At 40.2% G+C, this 17,441-nt stretch overlaps 1 protein-coding gene across 2 annotated transcripts in view; it reads left to right on the forward strand.

Annotated features, from left to right (window-relative positions):
* Positions 1 to 2,411: 2,411 nt before the first annotated feature.
* Positions 2,412 to 17,441, forward strand: part of LOC129854466 (ubiquitin carboxyl-terminal hydrolase CYLD-like) — a 30,868-nt gene continuing 15,838 nt past the window's right edge. Inside the window, exons 1-3 of one of the 2 annotated variants that reach the window (XM_055921534.1) lie at positions 2,412 to 2,825; positions 5,479 to 5,846; positions 15,944 to 16,113. In XM_055921534.1, the coding sequence (XP_055777509.1) occupies positions 5,769 to 5,846; positions 15,944 to 16,113 (248 nt within the window). In that variant the 5' untranslated portion in view covers positions 2,412 to 2,825; positions 5,479 to 5,768. The remainder of the gene's footprint in view (positions 2,826 to 5,478; positions 5,847 to 15,943; positions 16,114 to 17,441) is intronic. The other variant, XM_055921535.1, reaches the window with a different exon arrangement.

The following is a 17,441-nucleotide window of genomic DNA, read 5'->3' on the forward strand; positions in this document are numbered from 1 at the left end:
TAATATGTTTCCTGACTCTCACCCCACATTCCTGCACTACAAATGCTGACCCAGTATGTCCTGTCCTTGGATCTTTTGAACCATCTGTGTATATGGACACACAATTATGATACACGGTATCCAGACGTCTCTTAAACAAATCAGAAGGATCAACACCTTCCCTATCTTTCCCTAGTCTCTCCAATACTCCTAGATCTACTACTGGACGTGGGAGTAGTCATGGTGGATTCACAGGGATAGCTACCGTTGGACTAAATTCCCTTCCATACAGTCCCATCTCCTTCACCTGGGTATTACCCATCCACCCAAAGCTCGTGTTCTGTCTTTGCTCATGTTCCCAGCATGCCTGTAAAATCCTTTTCGCAGGATGAGATAGCCCATGTCCCTGTAGGCTGACCCAATAATTAATTGCCAGCTGTCGTCTCCTAATCACCTTGGCTCCTTGCAGCCACAAGGTCCTTTTGATGCTGCACTCACGTAACAGGAGGTCAGCCTGCCATGCAGTCTCCACGTGGATTGCAGTGTAATCGGCCATAATCGGCGGTTACTGATTGTTATGAAAACTTGAAATAGGTCCTAATTAATCGGCCATGTCGGTCGACCTCTACTTTGAAGCCACCAGTCAGTCATATTTTCACTCCCCAGAAGGAGCAGTCCTCCATAGGAATGTGGAATTCTACAGTATTTCAATTAAACTTTTCAAGGACAAAATTACATATATTTAAGCATTTTGTTGTTGTAGTGGTGACAGTATTATTAGTAATCTCTAAGGTGATACTTATAGGAAATGGTTTCTATATTTTTTAAATTTTTTATTTTTTGTGTTTAGCTCACAATATAATTTAAACGTATGCATGAAGGTGATTGTATTAAAATAAATGTGGCGAAAATGAATGTAGGTCACAATGGTGGGGGAGTACCAAAATCAGGCCAAGATTTCTTTTTTAAATATATATATATATTTTTTTCTTGCAGAAAAAACAGTATACATACAAGAAGTATACAAACAAACAACGATAACATAGGCTAGGGGTTACAACAAATTCCAGATTATGCAAAGACCTTAAAAGATGCACACATATTGATTGTTTTAACACCTTTCTTATTAGAAGAATGTAGAATGTTCTTAATGTACTGCTCTAATTCCTTAAACGCGAATCCGACCATCACCCCTGGTGAGACAAAACCACGACTCGTCAGTGAAGAGCACTTTTTGCCAGTCCTGTCTGGTCCAGTGACGGTGGGTTTGTGCCCATAGGCGACGTTGTTGCCGGTGATGTCTGATGAGGACATGCCTTACAACAGGCCTACAGGCCTTCAGTCCAGCCTCTCTCAGCCTATTGCGGACATTCTGAGCACTGATGGAGGGATTGTGCGTTCCTGGTATAACTCGGGCAGTTGTTGTTGCCATCCTGTACCTGTCCCGCAGGTGTCATGTTCTGATGTACCGATCCTGTGCAGGTGTTATTACACGTGGTCTGCCACTGCGAGGACGATCAGCTGTCTGTCCTGTCTCCCTGTATCGCTGTCTTAGGCATCTCACAGTACCAATATTGCAATTTATTGTCCTGGCCACATCAGCAGTCCTCATGCCTCCTTGCAGCATGCCTAGGGCACGTTCACGCAGATGAGCAGGGACCCTGGGCATCTTTCTTTTGTTGTTTATCAGAGTCAGTAGAAAGGCCTCTTTAGTGTCCTAAGTTTTCATAACTGTGACCTTAATTGCCTACCGTCTGTAAGCTGATAGTGTCTAAATGACCGTTCCACAGGTGCATGTTCATTAATTGTTTATGGTTCATTGAACAAACATGGGAAACCGTGTTTAAACCCTGTACAATGAAGATATGTGAAGTTATTTGTATTTTTACAAATTATCTTTGAAAGACAGGGTCCTGAAAAAGGGACGTTTCTTTTTTTGCTGAGTATATGTTACTTTTTCCTGACTGGAATATTGCATATAGATCAGGCCAAGATGGAGGCACGATGGCTTCAACACAGCGCCCCCTATTTGTCATTTAGTGTGCAGGGTCTACAAGGGTTATAACTAGTTACCACAGCCACAACGTCAAAATGGGCCATATCGTAAAAATTCACGGGGGGAAAATGTGCCTTTTGGTCTTATTTTAAGGTTAGGGTTAGGCATACGGTTAGCAGTGTGGTTACGGTTATGTCTAGGTTTAAATTAAAACGTTAAGAAGATACATTGTAGAAATAGGCGGGCTTTGTGGTTGGAGTAACTAGTGAAGACCGTCTGCCAGGAAGAATAGTAGCAGGTTTAGAAACTGCTACTAGAGAACCACTCATTCGCAGATTCTTCAATACCCGTCAACCAAACTCGTGGGAAAACCCCGGGGGGTGGGACTTACTGATTAACCTGAAATCCAGCCTATTGGCACTTGTGATGGATGCAGATTGGCCAATGGGTTATGATTTGGCATATTTTCAGGAGACACACATTTCGGGGTCTATTAGTTTTCTAAATTATCTTTATTCCTCTTGCTATAAGGCCTGACTTATTTTGTCTGTCACGTAATATATGTTTTGTGTGTCAGTATTTAATAGTATAGTCTAAGAGTCGTTCAGAAAAATATTTATCTACATTAAATGCCGTAGATAACATGCTCTGTTGCATGGGACAGCTAGCTTGCCATACTAGCTACTTTGGCTAGCTAATTTCGAGGCTGTCATATCGATTATCAGCTGGTTTGCGATCAACAAGCTAGCCAGTTAATTGTACAAACGTATCAAAACCTCAACTACTAAAGGACAGCATTGGAATGAGCAGGTGACACGACACTGCAGCACCAAACTGACCTTTGAATAAGGTAAGAAAACGAGCTAGCTAACGACGTTATGTCATAATGATGGCTATATTTCATGTTTGCTTCCTCGTCATACGTCAGATTTTGATATGGATGCACCTGATCAAATAGTGCATGGTTTGCTATACTGGCTAGCTAGCCCTACAACAAACACGTCCTAGTATGTGTGCTGTTTTACACTAATTGACATGTTCCATGGGTGTTTTTTCAATGAGAGTCCTTCCTCATCCCATGATTGAGCAAGGCTTGGCAGTGACACATTCTTCCTTCTTCTCTCACGCATCATCATCACCACTCGCTGCTGCTGACTGGCTTTATTCAGTGACATCACTGGAACATACAAGACCACTGCTGCAATGATGATACAATTACTCTGCTGTTAATAATATTTAATCTGTTGGGGCTTTTGAATGTTGTGATGGTGTGTTTAAATAGTCAGTGTTACATCCCAGTCATTTTATATTGAGGATGTCAGCACCATCCGTATGTGGCTATATTGTACTTCACACATTCACACTGTTAAAAGGCAAAGCAAAAGGGACAAGTGGGTTACTTTCAGAAGTAGTTGTCATGTCAGATAATGCCTATGTAAACACTGCGGTGATGCATGTTGTTGACCAAGGGTCATTCAATTATGTGTATTTTGAAAGGGCAGTAGGCCTTTTGCCCTCACTCCTTCCTTATGGTAGACTGTTAGAACAACATCACAACACAGTAATTGTCTGTCATGTTATTTTGCTCACTCCATGCTCCCTCAAGCTCAAATAGGGGCATGGTAAACAACAAGTCCTCTATGTGAAAATTTGAACTGTGAAAATTGATGTTATGCACAGATACGCAGCCTAAGAGGAGTTGCAATGCAAACCAAGGCTAACACAGCGGCACCCTGTCATAGATTTTTTATTTTGTATTTATTTAACCTTTATTTAACTAGGGAAGTTATTAGTTAAGAACAAATTCCGGCCAAACTCTAACATTGACGACACTGGGGCAATTGTGCGCTGCCGTATGGGACTCCCAATCACGGCCGGTTGTGACAGCCTGGAATCGAACCAGGGTCTGTAGTGATGCCTCTATCACTGAGATGCAGTGCCTTAGACCGCTGCGCCAATCGGGATCCCCAACTTGCTTGATTGATGCTTGATGCACAGACATGAGGTGTGAATAGCCTAGATGTGAGAGTGGCCAGAGAACCATAAAGAGGAGTCATGTCAGAGGTGCTTGGATCCCCCCTTCATATTGTGTTTGTCAAAACAGGTCGACCCTGTATTAAAGTGGCGGTGACTCTGTTTGTCAGGAAGAGGCGTTTGACTGCTTTAGTCTGTGAATTCCCCCTCACAGCTCCCTTAATACACTCTGGCCATATCTGATCATCACACAGCTAGGGGAAATCCAAAATGTCTCAAATTCTGAGTCAGGCCCGAGTGAGTTTTGAATAACGTGTTTATAACGGTGTGTTTGAATAACGACTGGCTTAGAATCTATTTGTGTTAATATTGACTGTAGTACCAAGGCCTATGCGGCATCACCCATTTATCATCTTAGAGGAGAGTATCAACAGGTTTTGAGCATATTGTCTGCCTGCTTCAAAATTGCCTTCAGGGTAAAGCCATTTGAATTCAGTCTGTTTTTGGACAGCATCCCTGTCAACTTTCTATGCATGTTTGCCCATGGAAGAAGTGTTAAGAAGGTGACTTTTTGGACCTGAATGCCAAAACATTCAGGAGGTAAAAGTGCTCAAAGTGTACCTATTTTGAATACCCCACCATACCATGAGACATCCGTGTCTTCATCACTGGAAAAGATAAGCGGTTCAGCTTGATATCATGTCAAACTATTTTATTATTTCTTGAAATGAAGCGTTTTAATATAATTGTCCGTTTCTTTTTCCAGAAACTATTAAGTAGTTTGACAACCCTGTTTCTAAGCTTTTAAATTATATCAATCCCAAACTCTTTATTTTTTCCAGTGATGAAGACATTGATGTTTCATGGTATGGTGGGGTATGCAAAATAAGTCAACTTTGAGCACCTTTATCTCCAGAATGTTTTGTCATTCAGCTACAAAGTCACTTTCTGAGCACTTCTACACTGGGCAAATATGTATGAAAGGTTCGTTCAAATCAAAAGGGAGCTGTCAAAAAGTGATTGAATTCAAATCAATTTGACCCTTATTTCAAATAGGTTTGTCAGGAATCAGAATACAGGTAGTAACTTTTTTTGGCCTATTTGATTGCAAGATACCGGTAGTACACAAGGTTAGGCCTAATCATGTTTGTGCTCAACTGGTTTTCACCGTCAGTGTTATGAGGTACAGTAGCAGCCTGTAGCTAATGGTGCAATCAGGCTTCACTCAGATAATAGCACTACATTCTAATGAGCCTACATCCTGTTTGTTTAGATACCAGTTTTAATCTTTGAATTCCATTTATTCAGAGCTTATCCCAGATTTGTGTTGTTTAAATGTTTTGTTGTTTTCCCAAAAGGCTCAATGCTTATTTGGGTTAATATAGCCTAGCCATAGGCCAGTTTTTGAAGGGAGCAATTGAGATGAGATTTATGATAAGTCAGTGATTTAATAGAATTAACCTGGAGGCATTCCATGACCTTTTAACAACATTGTCATAATAACAGCATGCCTTTCTTTTCATACACAGGTCCTTCGAAGTACATTGGGGCATGCAGGCAGACAGTTGAGACCATTATGAGGGCACCCCAGGCCAGCAGGAGCCTGTGAACGACCATAACACCCTCTCTGTCTACTCTCTAACCAGACAACCTTCCCCTCAGGTGTTAGGCCTAGTTTCTCTCTCACCCTTGTTATGCCCCTGTCACTGCTTTGGGGATAGAGGAACGTCCATAAAGGGAAGAGAGAAGGGCTTCATATTGGGTTAGTTAGACAGGCGGACCTTGTATATCCCCCTGCTATGCCCCAGCCCCTACAGCCATGAGCTCTGCCCTGTGGAGCCAGGAGAAGCCCAGTGGGGGCTTCAGGGAGGACTGGCGCTTCTACATGGTGGTCAAGGTAAATATACATATGTTTATTTTCTGTTGCCCAGATTTCAGTCTTGTACAGTGGTTGCCCCACTAAAACTTTTGTGATTATGCTGCGGTTCTTAGAAGTATTTTGTGGTTTAGTACGGTACGGGGGGGGGGTCACTCACCCCGCCACACTGGGTAGCACAGAGCAACACTTTAAGGGGCATTGCACTAATAATGGCGCTGACTAGGGAAACGTTCCCACTGTTCTTGGTGCCAGTCTGCACATTCAAACTAAAACAATGTAACTAATAATGGCATATTTATGCTTATGCTAATACAATAATGATAAAAATACTCTTTCAAAATGCCGACGTTTATTTAGTTATGGCTCCATAACGAATTACTATGGGAATAAATATCACAGAAATATTGGAACAAAGTTGTCTCATAAAGGTAAACAAATTGTTGCTTACTGGAAAATACTCTTTCAAACACACACGGTCACGTTGTACAGCGCCATTATGGCTGTTAGCAGGTAGCTGGACAATAGACTTGTCTAAAAGGAGGGTAGGGGGAGAATTCTAAGTTAGGTTGGCTGTATCACAACCGGCCGTGATCGGTTGTAATTTTCAGTTTGAGGCGGCTTTTGGTTTTAATTTAGAATCCTTCAATCCTCTATATGTATTTATTGGCTGAGAGTCACGTCATATTTTTCAATATATTCTAGGCCTACCGTAGGTGACCTGAGTCTCACTGGTGTTGAGTAATCTGCTGTTAAAAGTGGTGTAGGTCTTATTTATTTAAAGAGCATATTGAAGTTCCATCCTAATGGAAACCCAGAGGGTTTTTTGTTTTTCTTGGAATAGAAACACCATAATATTAATCAAATTAGTTTAGCAAGTACCAGTGAAAAGTTTGGACACATCTACTCATTTCAGGGTTTTTCTTTATTTGTACTATTTTCTATGTTGCAGAATAATAGTGAAGACGTCACAACTATGAAATAACACACATGGAATCAGTTAATAACAAATTCTTATTTACAGTTGAAGTCGGAAGTTTACATGCACTTAGTCATTAACTCATTTTTCAACAACTCCACAAATTTCTTGTTAACCTGTTTGGGCTGCAAGGGGCAGTATTGAGTAGCCAGATAAAATGTGCCCATTTCAAACGGCCTCGTACTCAATTCTTGCTCGTACAATATGCATATTATTATTACTATTGGATAGAAAACACTCTCTAGTTTCTAAAACCGTTTGAATTATTTCTGAGTGAAACGGAACTCATTCTGCAGCACATTTCCTGACCCGGAAGTGGAAAGTCTGAAATCGATGCTCTGCTTTTCTTCCTGCCTATACATGAAACGTAAGAGTCTACGTTCACTTCATAGACCTTCCCCTGGGTGTCAAGAGACTGTGAGAGAAGAAATTTCGTGTTTATCTTGGTCTGACGTTGAATACAGGCTCTTTGTATGACGTGTCCCTCATTTCCGGTACTCTGAGGAGCGCGCGCTGGACAGTGGGATTGCCTTCTGTTTAGCTGCCGTTATGGACGACCAATATCTCCGTCTTTGATTTTATTTGATACTTTACGATGACATGGTCACATGTATGTTTTTTCAATATAGTTTAATCAGATTATTTAAATTTTTTCGGGAGTTTTGCCGTGTTCCGTTCTCTTCCGTTTGTTGACATGGAGAGATCCGTACCACCCGGCTAGCGCGCGTGCTAAATGAAGAGGCAAAGTGTCCGTTCTGAATCCAAACAACGACTGTTCTGGACAAAGGACACCTTGTCCAACATTCTGATGAAAGATCAGCAAAAGTAAGACCCAATTTATGATGTTATTTCATATATCTGTCGTAGTCGCCGGCGCCCAAGTGTTTCTGGCTATTGTGCTAAGCTAATATAACGCTATATTGTGTTTTCGCTGTAAAACACTTGATAAATCGGAAATATTGTCTGGAATCACAAGATGCCTGTCTTTCAATTGCTGTACACTATGTATTTTTCAGAAATGTTTTATGATGATTATTTAGTTATTTGGCGTTGGTGTCTGTAATTTTTCTGTCTGCTTTCGGTGCAATTTCTGACTGTAGCTGCAATGTAAACTATGATTTATACCTGAAATATGCAAATCTTTCTAACAAAACATATGCTAAACAATAAATATGTTATCAGACTGTCATCTGATGAAGTTGTTTCTTGGTTAGTGACTATTTATATCTTTATTTGGTCGAATTTGTGATAGCTACTGATGGAGTAAAAAACTGATGGAGTAAAAATAGTGGTGTCTTTTTCTAACGTGGTTAGCTAATAGATTTATATATCTTGTCCTCCCTGTAAAACATTAAAAAAATCGGACATGTTGGATGGATTCACAAGAATTATACCTTTTCATATGCTGTATTGGACTTGTTAATGTGTGAAAGTTAAATATTTAAAAAATATATATTTTGAATTTCGCGCCCTCCACTTGAGCTGGCTGTTGTCATAAGTGTACCGACGTTGGGCTGCAGCCATAAGAAGTTAACAAACTATAGTTTTGTCAAGTCGGTTAGGAAATCTACTTTGTGCATGACACATACTTTTTCCAACAATTGTTTACAGACAGATTATTTCACTTATAATTCACTGTATCACAATTCCAGTGGGTCAGAAGATTACATACACTAAGTTGACTATGTCTTTAACTTCACTAGGGTAGGGGGCAGCATTGGGAATTTTGGATGAAATGCGTGTCAAAATTGAACTGCCTGCTACTCAGCCATAAAAGCTAGAATATGCATATAATTAGTAGATTTGGATATAAAACATTCTGAAGTTTCTAAAACTGTTTGAATGATGTCTGTGAGTATAACAGAACTCATATGGCAGGCAAAAACCTGAGAAAAAATCCAACCAGGAAGTGGGAAATCTGAGGTTTGTAATTTTTCAACTCATGGCCTATCGAATACACAGTGTCTATGGGGTCTTATTGCACTTCTTAAGGCTTGCACTAGATGTCAACAGTCTTTAGAACCTTGTTTGAGGCTTCTACTGTTAAGTGGGGGCGAATGAGAGGGGAATGAGTCAGAGGTCTGCCAGAGAGCCACGAACTGGCCATGCGCGTTCACGTGATAGTTAGCTTGCGTTCCATTGCAATTCTGCAGACAAAGGAATTCTCCGGTTGGGACATTATTGAAAATGTATGTTAAAAACATCCTAAAGATTGATTCTATACATTGTTTGACATGTTTCTACGGACTGTAACGGAACTTTTTGACTTTTCGTCTGCACCTAGTGATCGCGCCACATGAATTTTGATTACTGGGCTAAATGCGTGAACAAAAAGGAGGTATTTGGACATTATCGAATAAACAAACATTTATTGTGGAACTGGGATTCCTGGGAGTGCATTCTGATGAAGATCATCAAAGGTAAGTGAATATTTATAATGCTTTTTCTGACTTCTGTTGACTACACAACATGGCGGATATCTGTTTGGGTCGTTTTGGTCTCTGAGCGCTGTACTCAGATTATTGCATGGTGTGCTTTTTCCGTAAAGCTTTTTTGAAATCTGACACGGTGGTTGCATTAAGGAAAAGAGGATCTAAAATACCATGCATAACAGTTGTATCATTTAGCAATGTTTATTATGAGTATTACTGTAAATTGATGTGGCTCTCTGCAAAATCACAGAATGTTTTGGAACTACTGAAAATAACGCGCCAATGTAAACTCTGATTTTTGGATATAAATATTAACTTTACTGAACAAAACATACATGTATTGTGTAACATGAAGTCCTATGAGTGTCATCTGATGAAGATCATCAAAGGTTAGTGATTAATTTTATCTCTATTTCTGCTTTTTGTAACTTCTCTCTTTGGCTGGAAAAATGGCTGTGTTTTTCTGTGACTAGGCGCTGACCTAACAATCAGATGGTGTGCTTTCGTCGTAAAGCCTTTTTTAAATCGGACACTGGCGGGATTTACAACAAGTTTATCTTTAAAATGGTGTATAATACTTGTATGTTTGAGGAATTCTAATTATGGTATTTCTGTTTTGAATTTGGCGCCCTGCATTTTCACTGGCTGTTGACGAGGTGGGACGCTACCGTCCCACATACCCTAGTGAGGTTGCCTTTAACCTCTCTGGGATATGTGGGACGGTAGCGTCCCTCCTGGCCAACATCCAGTGAAAATGCAGAGCGCCAAATTCAAATAAATTACTATAAAATTAAACTTTCATGATATCACACATTCAATATACCAAATTAAAGCTACACTTGTTGTGAATCCAGCCAACGTGTCAGATTTCAAAAATGCTTTACGGCGAAAGCAAACAATGCTATTATCTGAGGATAACACCCCAGCTAACAATCACAGACCATCATATTGCAACCCTCCCGGCGCGACACAAAACGCAGAAATAAAGATATAATTCATGACTTACCTTTGACGAGCTTCTTCTGTTGGCACTCCAATATGGCACTCCAATATGTCCCATAAACATCACAAATGGTCCTTTTGTTCGATTAATTCCGTCGATATATATCCAAAATGTCAATTTATTTGGCGCGTTTGATCCAGAAAAACACCTGTTCCAACTTGCACAACGTGACTACAAAAAATCTCAAAAGTTACCTGTAAGCTTTGTCCAAACATTTAAAACTACTTTTGTAATACAACTTTAGGTATTTTTTTACGTAAATAATCGATAAAATTGAAGACGGGATGATCTGTGTTCAATACCGGAGGAAAACAATGTGTAGCATGCTTTCCGGTCACGCGCCTCTAACAAACAGTACACTTCACTGGAGCCTCATTCTGAACATGGCTACTTCTTCATTTCTCAAAGGAAAAGCCTCAACCAATTTCTAAAGACTGTTGACATCCAGTGGAAGCGATAGGAATTGCAGGAAGGTCCCTCTAAAAATCTGGATTCCCAATGAAAACCCATTGAAAAGAGTGACCTCAAATAGAAAATCTAAATGGTTTTTCCTCTGGGTTTTGCCTGCCAAATAAGTTATGTTATAGTCACAGACATGATTCAAACAGTTTTAGAATCTTCAGAGTGTTTTCTATCCAATACTAATAATAGTATGCATATATTAGCATCTGGGACTGAGTAGGAGGCAGTTTACTCTGGGCACGCTTTTCATCCAAATGTGAAAATGCTGCGCCCTATCCTAGAGAAGTTAAACAGCTTGGAAAATTCCAGAAAATTATGGCATGGCTTTAGAAGCTTCTGATAGGCTAACTGGCATAATTTGAGTCAATTGGAGGTGTACCTGTGGAATAGAGGTCGACCGATTAATTGGAATGGCCGATTTCAAGTTTTCATAACAATTGGTAATCGGCATTTTTGGACACTGATTGTGGCCGATTAAAAAAAAAAAAAAAAAAAAAAAAAAATATATATATATATATATATATATATATATATATATATATATATATATATATATATATATATAACTGCCTTGTTCAGGGGCAGAACGACAGATTTTTACCTTGTCAGCTCAGGGATTCGATCTTGCAACCTTCCGGTTACTAGTCCAACGCTCTAACCACCTGCCTTACATTGCACTCCACGAGGAGCCTGCATGGCAGGCTGACTACCTTTTACGCGAGTGCAGCAAGAAGCCAAGGTAAGTTGCTAGCGAGCATTAAAAACAATAAACCTTAACATAGTCACTAGTTAACTACACATGGTTGATTATATTACTAGTTTATCTGGCGTGTCCTGCGTTGCATATAATCGATGCGGTGCCTGTTCATTTCTCATCGAATCACAGCCTACTTCTCCAAACGGGTGATGATTTAACAAGCGCATTCGCGAAAAAGCACTGTCGTTGCACCAATGTGTACCTAACCATAAACATCAATGCCTTTCTTTAAAATCAATACACAAGTATTTATTTTTAAACCTGCATATTTAGTTAATATTGCCTGCTAACATGACTTTCTTTTAACTAGAGAAATTATGTCACTTCTCTTGCGTTCCGTGCAAGCAGTCAGGGTATATGCAGCAGTTTGGGCCGCCTGGCTCGTTTGCGAACTGTGTGAAGACCATTTATTCCTAACAAAGACCGTAATTCATTTTCCAGAATTGTACATAATTATGACATAACATTGAAGGTTGTACAATGTAACAGCAATATTTAGACTTAGGGATGCCACCCGTTAGATAAAATACGGAATGGTTCCGTATTTCACTGAAAGAATAAACGTTTTGTTTTCAAAATGATAGTTTCCGGATTTGACCATATTAATGACCTAAGGCTCGTATTTCTGTGTGTTATGTTGTAATTAAGTCTATGATATTTGATAGAGCAGTCTGACTGAGCGGTGGAAGGCAGCAGCAGGCTTGTAAGAATTCATTAAATCAGCACTTTCGTGCATTTGCCAGCAGCTTCGTTGTGCTTCAAGCATTGAGCTGTTTATGACTTCAAGCCTATCCACACCCAAGATTAGGCTGGTGTAACCGATGTGAAATGGCTAGCTAGTTAGCGGGGTGCGCGCTAATAGCGTTTCAATCGGTGACGGCACTCGCTCTGAGACATTGAAGTAGTTGTTCCCCTTGCTCTGCAAGGGCCGCGGCATTTGTGGTGCAATGGATAACTAATTCTGGCAAATTAGTTCAAACGAGCCAGGCGGCCCAAACTGTTGCATATACCCTGACTCTTGCAAGAGAAGTGACACAATTTCACCTGGTTAATATTGCCTGCTAACCTGGATTTATTTTAGCTAAATATGCAGGTTTAAAAATCTATACTTCTGTGTATTGATTTTAAGAAAGGCATTGATGTTTATGGTTAGGTACACGTTGGAGCAACGACAGTCCTTTTTTGCGAATGCGCACTCCATCGATTATATGCAACGCAGAACACGCTAGATAAACTAGTAATATCATCAACCATGTGTAGTTATAACTAGTGATTATTATTGATTGATTGTTTTTCATAAGATAAGTTTTTAATATTAGCTAGCAACTTACCTTGGTGAGGCACCTCGTGAGGCAGGTGGTTAGAGCATTGGACTAGTTAACCGTAAGGTTGCAAGATTAAATCCCTGAGCTGACAAGGTACAATTCTGTCGTTCTGCCCCTGAACAAGGCAGTTAACCCACCGTTCCTAGGCCGTCATTGAAAATAAGTGTTCTTAACTGACTTGCCTAGTTAAATAAAGGTGTAAAAAATAAATAAATAAAAAAATCGGCGTCCAAAATTACCAATTTTCGATTGTTATGAAAACTTGAAATCGGCCCTAATTAATCGGCCATTCTGATTAATCGGTCGACCTCTAATAAGAACATTCAATAGTCAAAGGTATATGAAATACAAATGGTATAGAGATAAATAGTCCTGTAATTCCTATAATAACTACAACCTAAAACTTCTTATCTGGGAATATTGAAAACTCATGTTAAAAGGAACTGAGCAAGGAACTTAAACGTACGCTTTTTTACATGGCACATATTGCATTTTTACTTTCTTCTCCAACACTTTGTTTTTGCATTATTTAAACCAAATTGAACATGTTTCATTATTTATTTGAGGCTAAATTTATTTTATTGATGTATTATATTAAGTTAAAATAAGTGTTCATTCAGTATTGTTGTAATTGTCATTATTATAAATAAAGAAATCCTCTGATTTAATCGGTATCGGCTTTTTTTGATCCTCCAATAATCGGTATCGGCATTGAAAAATCATAGTTGGTCGACCTCTACTGTGGAAGTATTTCAAGGCCAACCTTCAAACTCAGTTCCTCTTTGCTTGACATCATGGGAAAATCAAAAGAAATCCAAGACCTCAGAAGATAATTGTAGACCTCCACAAGTCTGGTTCATCCTTGGGAGCAATTTCCAAATGCCTGAATGGTACCACGTTCATCTGTACAAACAATAGTACACAAGTATAAACATCATGGGACCACGTAGCTGTCATACCACTCAGGAGGAGACGTGTTCTGTTTCCTAGAGATGAATGTACTTTGGTTCGAAAAGTGCTAATCAATCCCAAAACAACAGCAAAGGACCCTGTGAAGATGCTGGAGGAAACGGGTACAAAAGTATCTATATCCACAGTAAAATGAGTTCTATATCGACATAACCTGAAAGGCCGCTCAGCAAGGAAGAAGCCACTGTTCCAAAACCGCCATTAAGAAATCCAGACTACGGTTTGCAACTGCACATGGGTACAAAGATTGTACTTTTTAGAGAAATGTCCTCTCGTCTGATGAAACAAAAATAGAACTGTTTGGGCATAATGACCATCGATATGTTTGGAGGTAAAAGGGTAAGGTTTGCAAGCTGAAGAACACCATCCCAAACGTGAATACGGGGGTGGCAGCATCATAATGTTGGGCTGCTTTGCTGCAGGAGGGACTGGTGCACTTCACAAATAGATGGCACCATGAGGGAGGAAAATTATGTGGATATATTGAAGCAACATCTCAAGACATCAGTCAGGAAGTTAAAGCTTGGTCACAAATGGGTCTTCCAAATGGTCAATGACCCCAAGCATACTTCCAAAGTTGTGGCAAAATGGCTTAAGGACAACAAAGTTAAGGTATTGGAGTGGCCATCACAAAGCCCTGACCTCAATCCTATAGAACATTTGTGGACAGAACTGAAAAAGCATGTGTGAGCAAGGAGGCCTACAAACCTGACTGTTACACCAGCTCTGTCAGGAGGAATAGGCCAGAATTCACCCAACATATTGTGGGAAGCTTGTGGAAGGCTACCTGAAGTGTTTGACCCAAGTTTAACAATTTAAAGGCAATGCTACCAAATACTAATTGAGTGTATGTAAACTTCTGACCCACTGGGAATGTGATGATAGAAATAAAAGCAGAAAAATAATTCTCTCTACAATGTTTGACATTTCACATTCTTAAAATAAACCCAGGTCTCTCACGTGCTCGCACGACACTGCGATTCTTTAGCTAAATAGCCCAGCACTGTAGCCTACTCCCGACCATCACGTTGTACAGCGCCATATTTTCCATTCCATCCTAATGGAAACCGAGTGTTTTTTGTTTTTCTTGGAAAAGAAAGACCATAAAATTAATCAAATTAATTGAGCAACATTTCTTAAAATCTGTTCTTACAAAAAAGTTTTTAAATTCTCTAGTACAGCCACTATTGAAGGCTATCAAATGCTTCTCAAAGATTCCCTCTGGTGGTCAAACTGGTGGTCAAGCTAGTACTAACTAGCATTAATGGTACCAAATGGATGGCATTTAAATAACGTGCCATAGGATTTTGCAGCACCACGCAAGCTGTGCTGCAGTACGCTGCAACTTTTAAAGGACGAACCACTGTTGGTGTGTTTCCTGACCGATTCCGTGTTTGGTTAATGATTCTTGTCTCCCATGAGACACTGTAGACATGGAAGCCTATTTTACTTCCTCAAAATCCCCAGAATTGAACTGAGATATCTGTAATTCATTTTGAAGTTTTTGCCATGGATGTTTTTATTACATTTTTTACATCTAACTAAAGTGTTTGGTGCAGTATTTCTCAAGTAAAAAAATGTGTGGCATGTCTTATTTAAACAGTCTCACTGTCTATGCTATTGGATAGAGAGTAATCACTGCAGCTGTTCACCCCATGTTAATGTACTAATGGACATCGTCAAATCAAAACCCTATCTTCATTTATCCATTGTGATGCACAGATGTTCCAAACTCGGTTTAGACTGACTTAATGACCAAATTATCCTATTTACACTTTGTAGTCTATTGACACTAGAATAACTGTTTCTGGCTCATATTGATGCCAAATATCAATTTTCAAAGGGATTCGTTGCTTTTTTTAAAGCAGTTGCTCTTTATGAGATTCCTGAATTTCGCTAGGGTTATTCAAGATTTTATTTATTTATCAAGGCCTGTTTATCGAAAAAGGTTTATTTTGTGTTTCATATTTTGTTGTTTTGGCTATTGTGTTTTTTGAGAATAAACTCAAGAAGATAAGTCCTGATGTACTAATGGGTATCTTCGATTATGTTTGGATTGGCTGTTTATTCCCTATATAATGCACTATATCTGCTCAATGGGCCCTGGTCAAAATCAGTGTACTAAATAGGAAATAGGGTGCCATTTCTAACTAGACTGAGACCCTTAATAACTCTACTCAATTCTACTAAGGAGTGTATAGTGGAGAAGCCCCCCCAGAAGACCCTGAGGATCCCCCGGGGCAGCCTGGGACAGGCCTGCCAGGAGAGAAACAGCCTGGGGCGCACGCTACCCCTCAGCAAGGGCAAGAGGAGCCTACGCGTCCTGGACCAGACCAACGTGGTGCTGAGCCTGGATGAGCGGTTGGTCTAATTAATGGATAGTGACACTCATGCTATATTGCAATTTTATATAAAGACAATACAAAACAACAACTACTCACATTTGACATACACCACATGACTAAAAGTTTGTGGACACCTGCTCATCAAACATCTCATTCTAAAATCATGGGCATTAATATGGAGTTGTTCCCCCTTTTGCTTCTATAACAGCATCCACTCTTCTGGGAAAAATTTCCACTTGATGTTGGATCATTGCTGCAGGGACTTGCTTCCATTCAGCAACAAAAGCATTAGTGAGGTCGGGCACTGATGTTTGGCGATTATGCCTGGCTCACGGTCGGCGTTCCAAATCATCCCAAAGGTGTTTGTTGGGGTTGATGTCAGGGCTCTGTGCAGGCCACTCCTAATTGCTCCTAATTGCACTGGGGCATTGTCATGCTGAAACAGGAAAGGTTGAGACAAAGTTGGAAGCACAGAATCGTCTAGAATGTAATTGTATACTGTAGCGTTAAGATTTCCCTTCACTGGAACTAAGAGGCCTAGCCCGAACCATGAAAAACATCCCCAGACCTTTATTCCTCCTACACCAAACTTTACACTCGGCACTATGCATTGGGGCAGGTAGCGTTCTCCTAGCATCCGCCAAACTCAGGTTTGTCTGTCGGACTGCCAGATGGTGAAGTGCGAATCATCATAACGTTTCCACTGCTCCATAGTCCAATGGCAGTGAGCTTTACACCACTCCAGCCGACCCTTGGCATTGCGCATGGTTATCTTAGGCTTGTGTGCGGCTGCTCGGCCATGGAAACCCATTTCATGACACTCCCGACGAACAGTTCTTGTGCAGATGTTGCTTTCAGAGGCAGTTTGGAACTTGGTAGTGAGTGTTGCAACCGAGAACAGACGATTTTTATGCCCTTCAGTACTCGCGGTCCCGTTCTGTGAGTTTGTGTGGCCTACCACTTCGTGGCTGCGCTGTTGTTGCTCCTAGACGTTTCCACTTCACAATAACAGCACTTACAGTTGATCGGAGCAGGACAGAAATTTGACTGACTTGTTGGGAAGGTGGCATCCTATGACGGTGCCACATTGAAAGTCACTGAGCTCTTCAGTAAGGCCATTCTGCTGCCAATGTTTGTCTATGAGGAGTATATGGCTCTGTGCTCGATTTTATACACCTGTCAGCAACGGGTTTGGCTGAAATAGCCTAATCCACTAATTTGAAGGGGTGTCCACATACTTTTGTACAAATAGTGTTTGATATATTGACATTTTTTGTAACTTTTTAATATTTTCTTGTGTTTTCCTCTGGGATTCAAATGTACATCTTGTTGTTGGACGTCCAA

This window comes from Salvelinus fontinalis, chromosome 4 (genome assembly GCF_029448725.1).
Source record: "Salvelinus fontinalis isolate EN_2023a chromosome 4, ASM2944872v1, whole genome shotgun sequence".
Lineage (NCBI taxonomy): Eukaryota > Metazoa > Chordata > Actinopteri > Salmoniformes > Salmonidae > Salvelinus > Salvelinus fontinalis.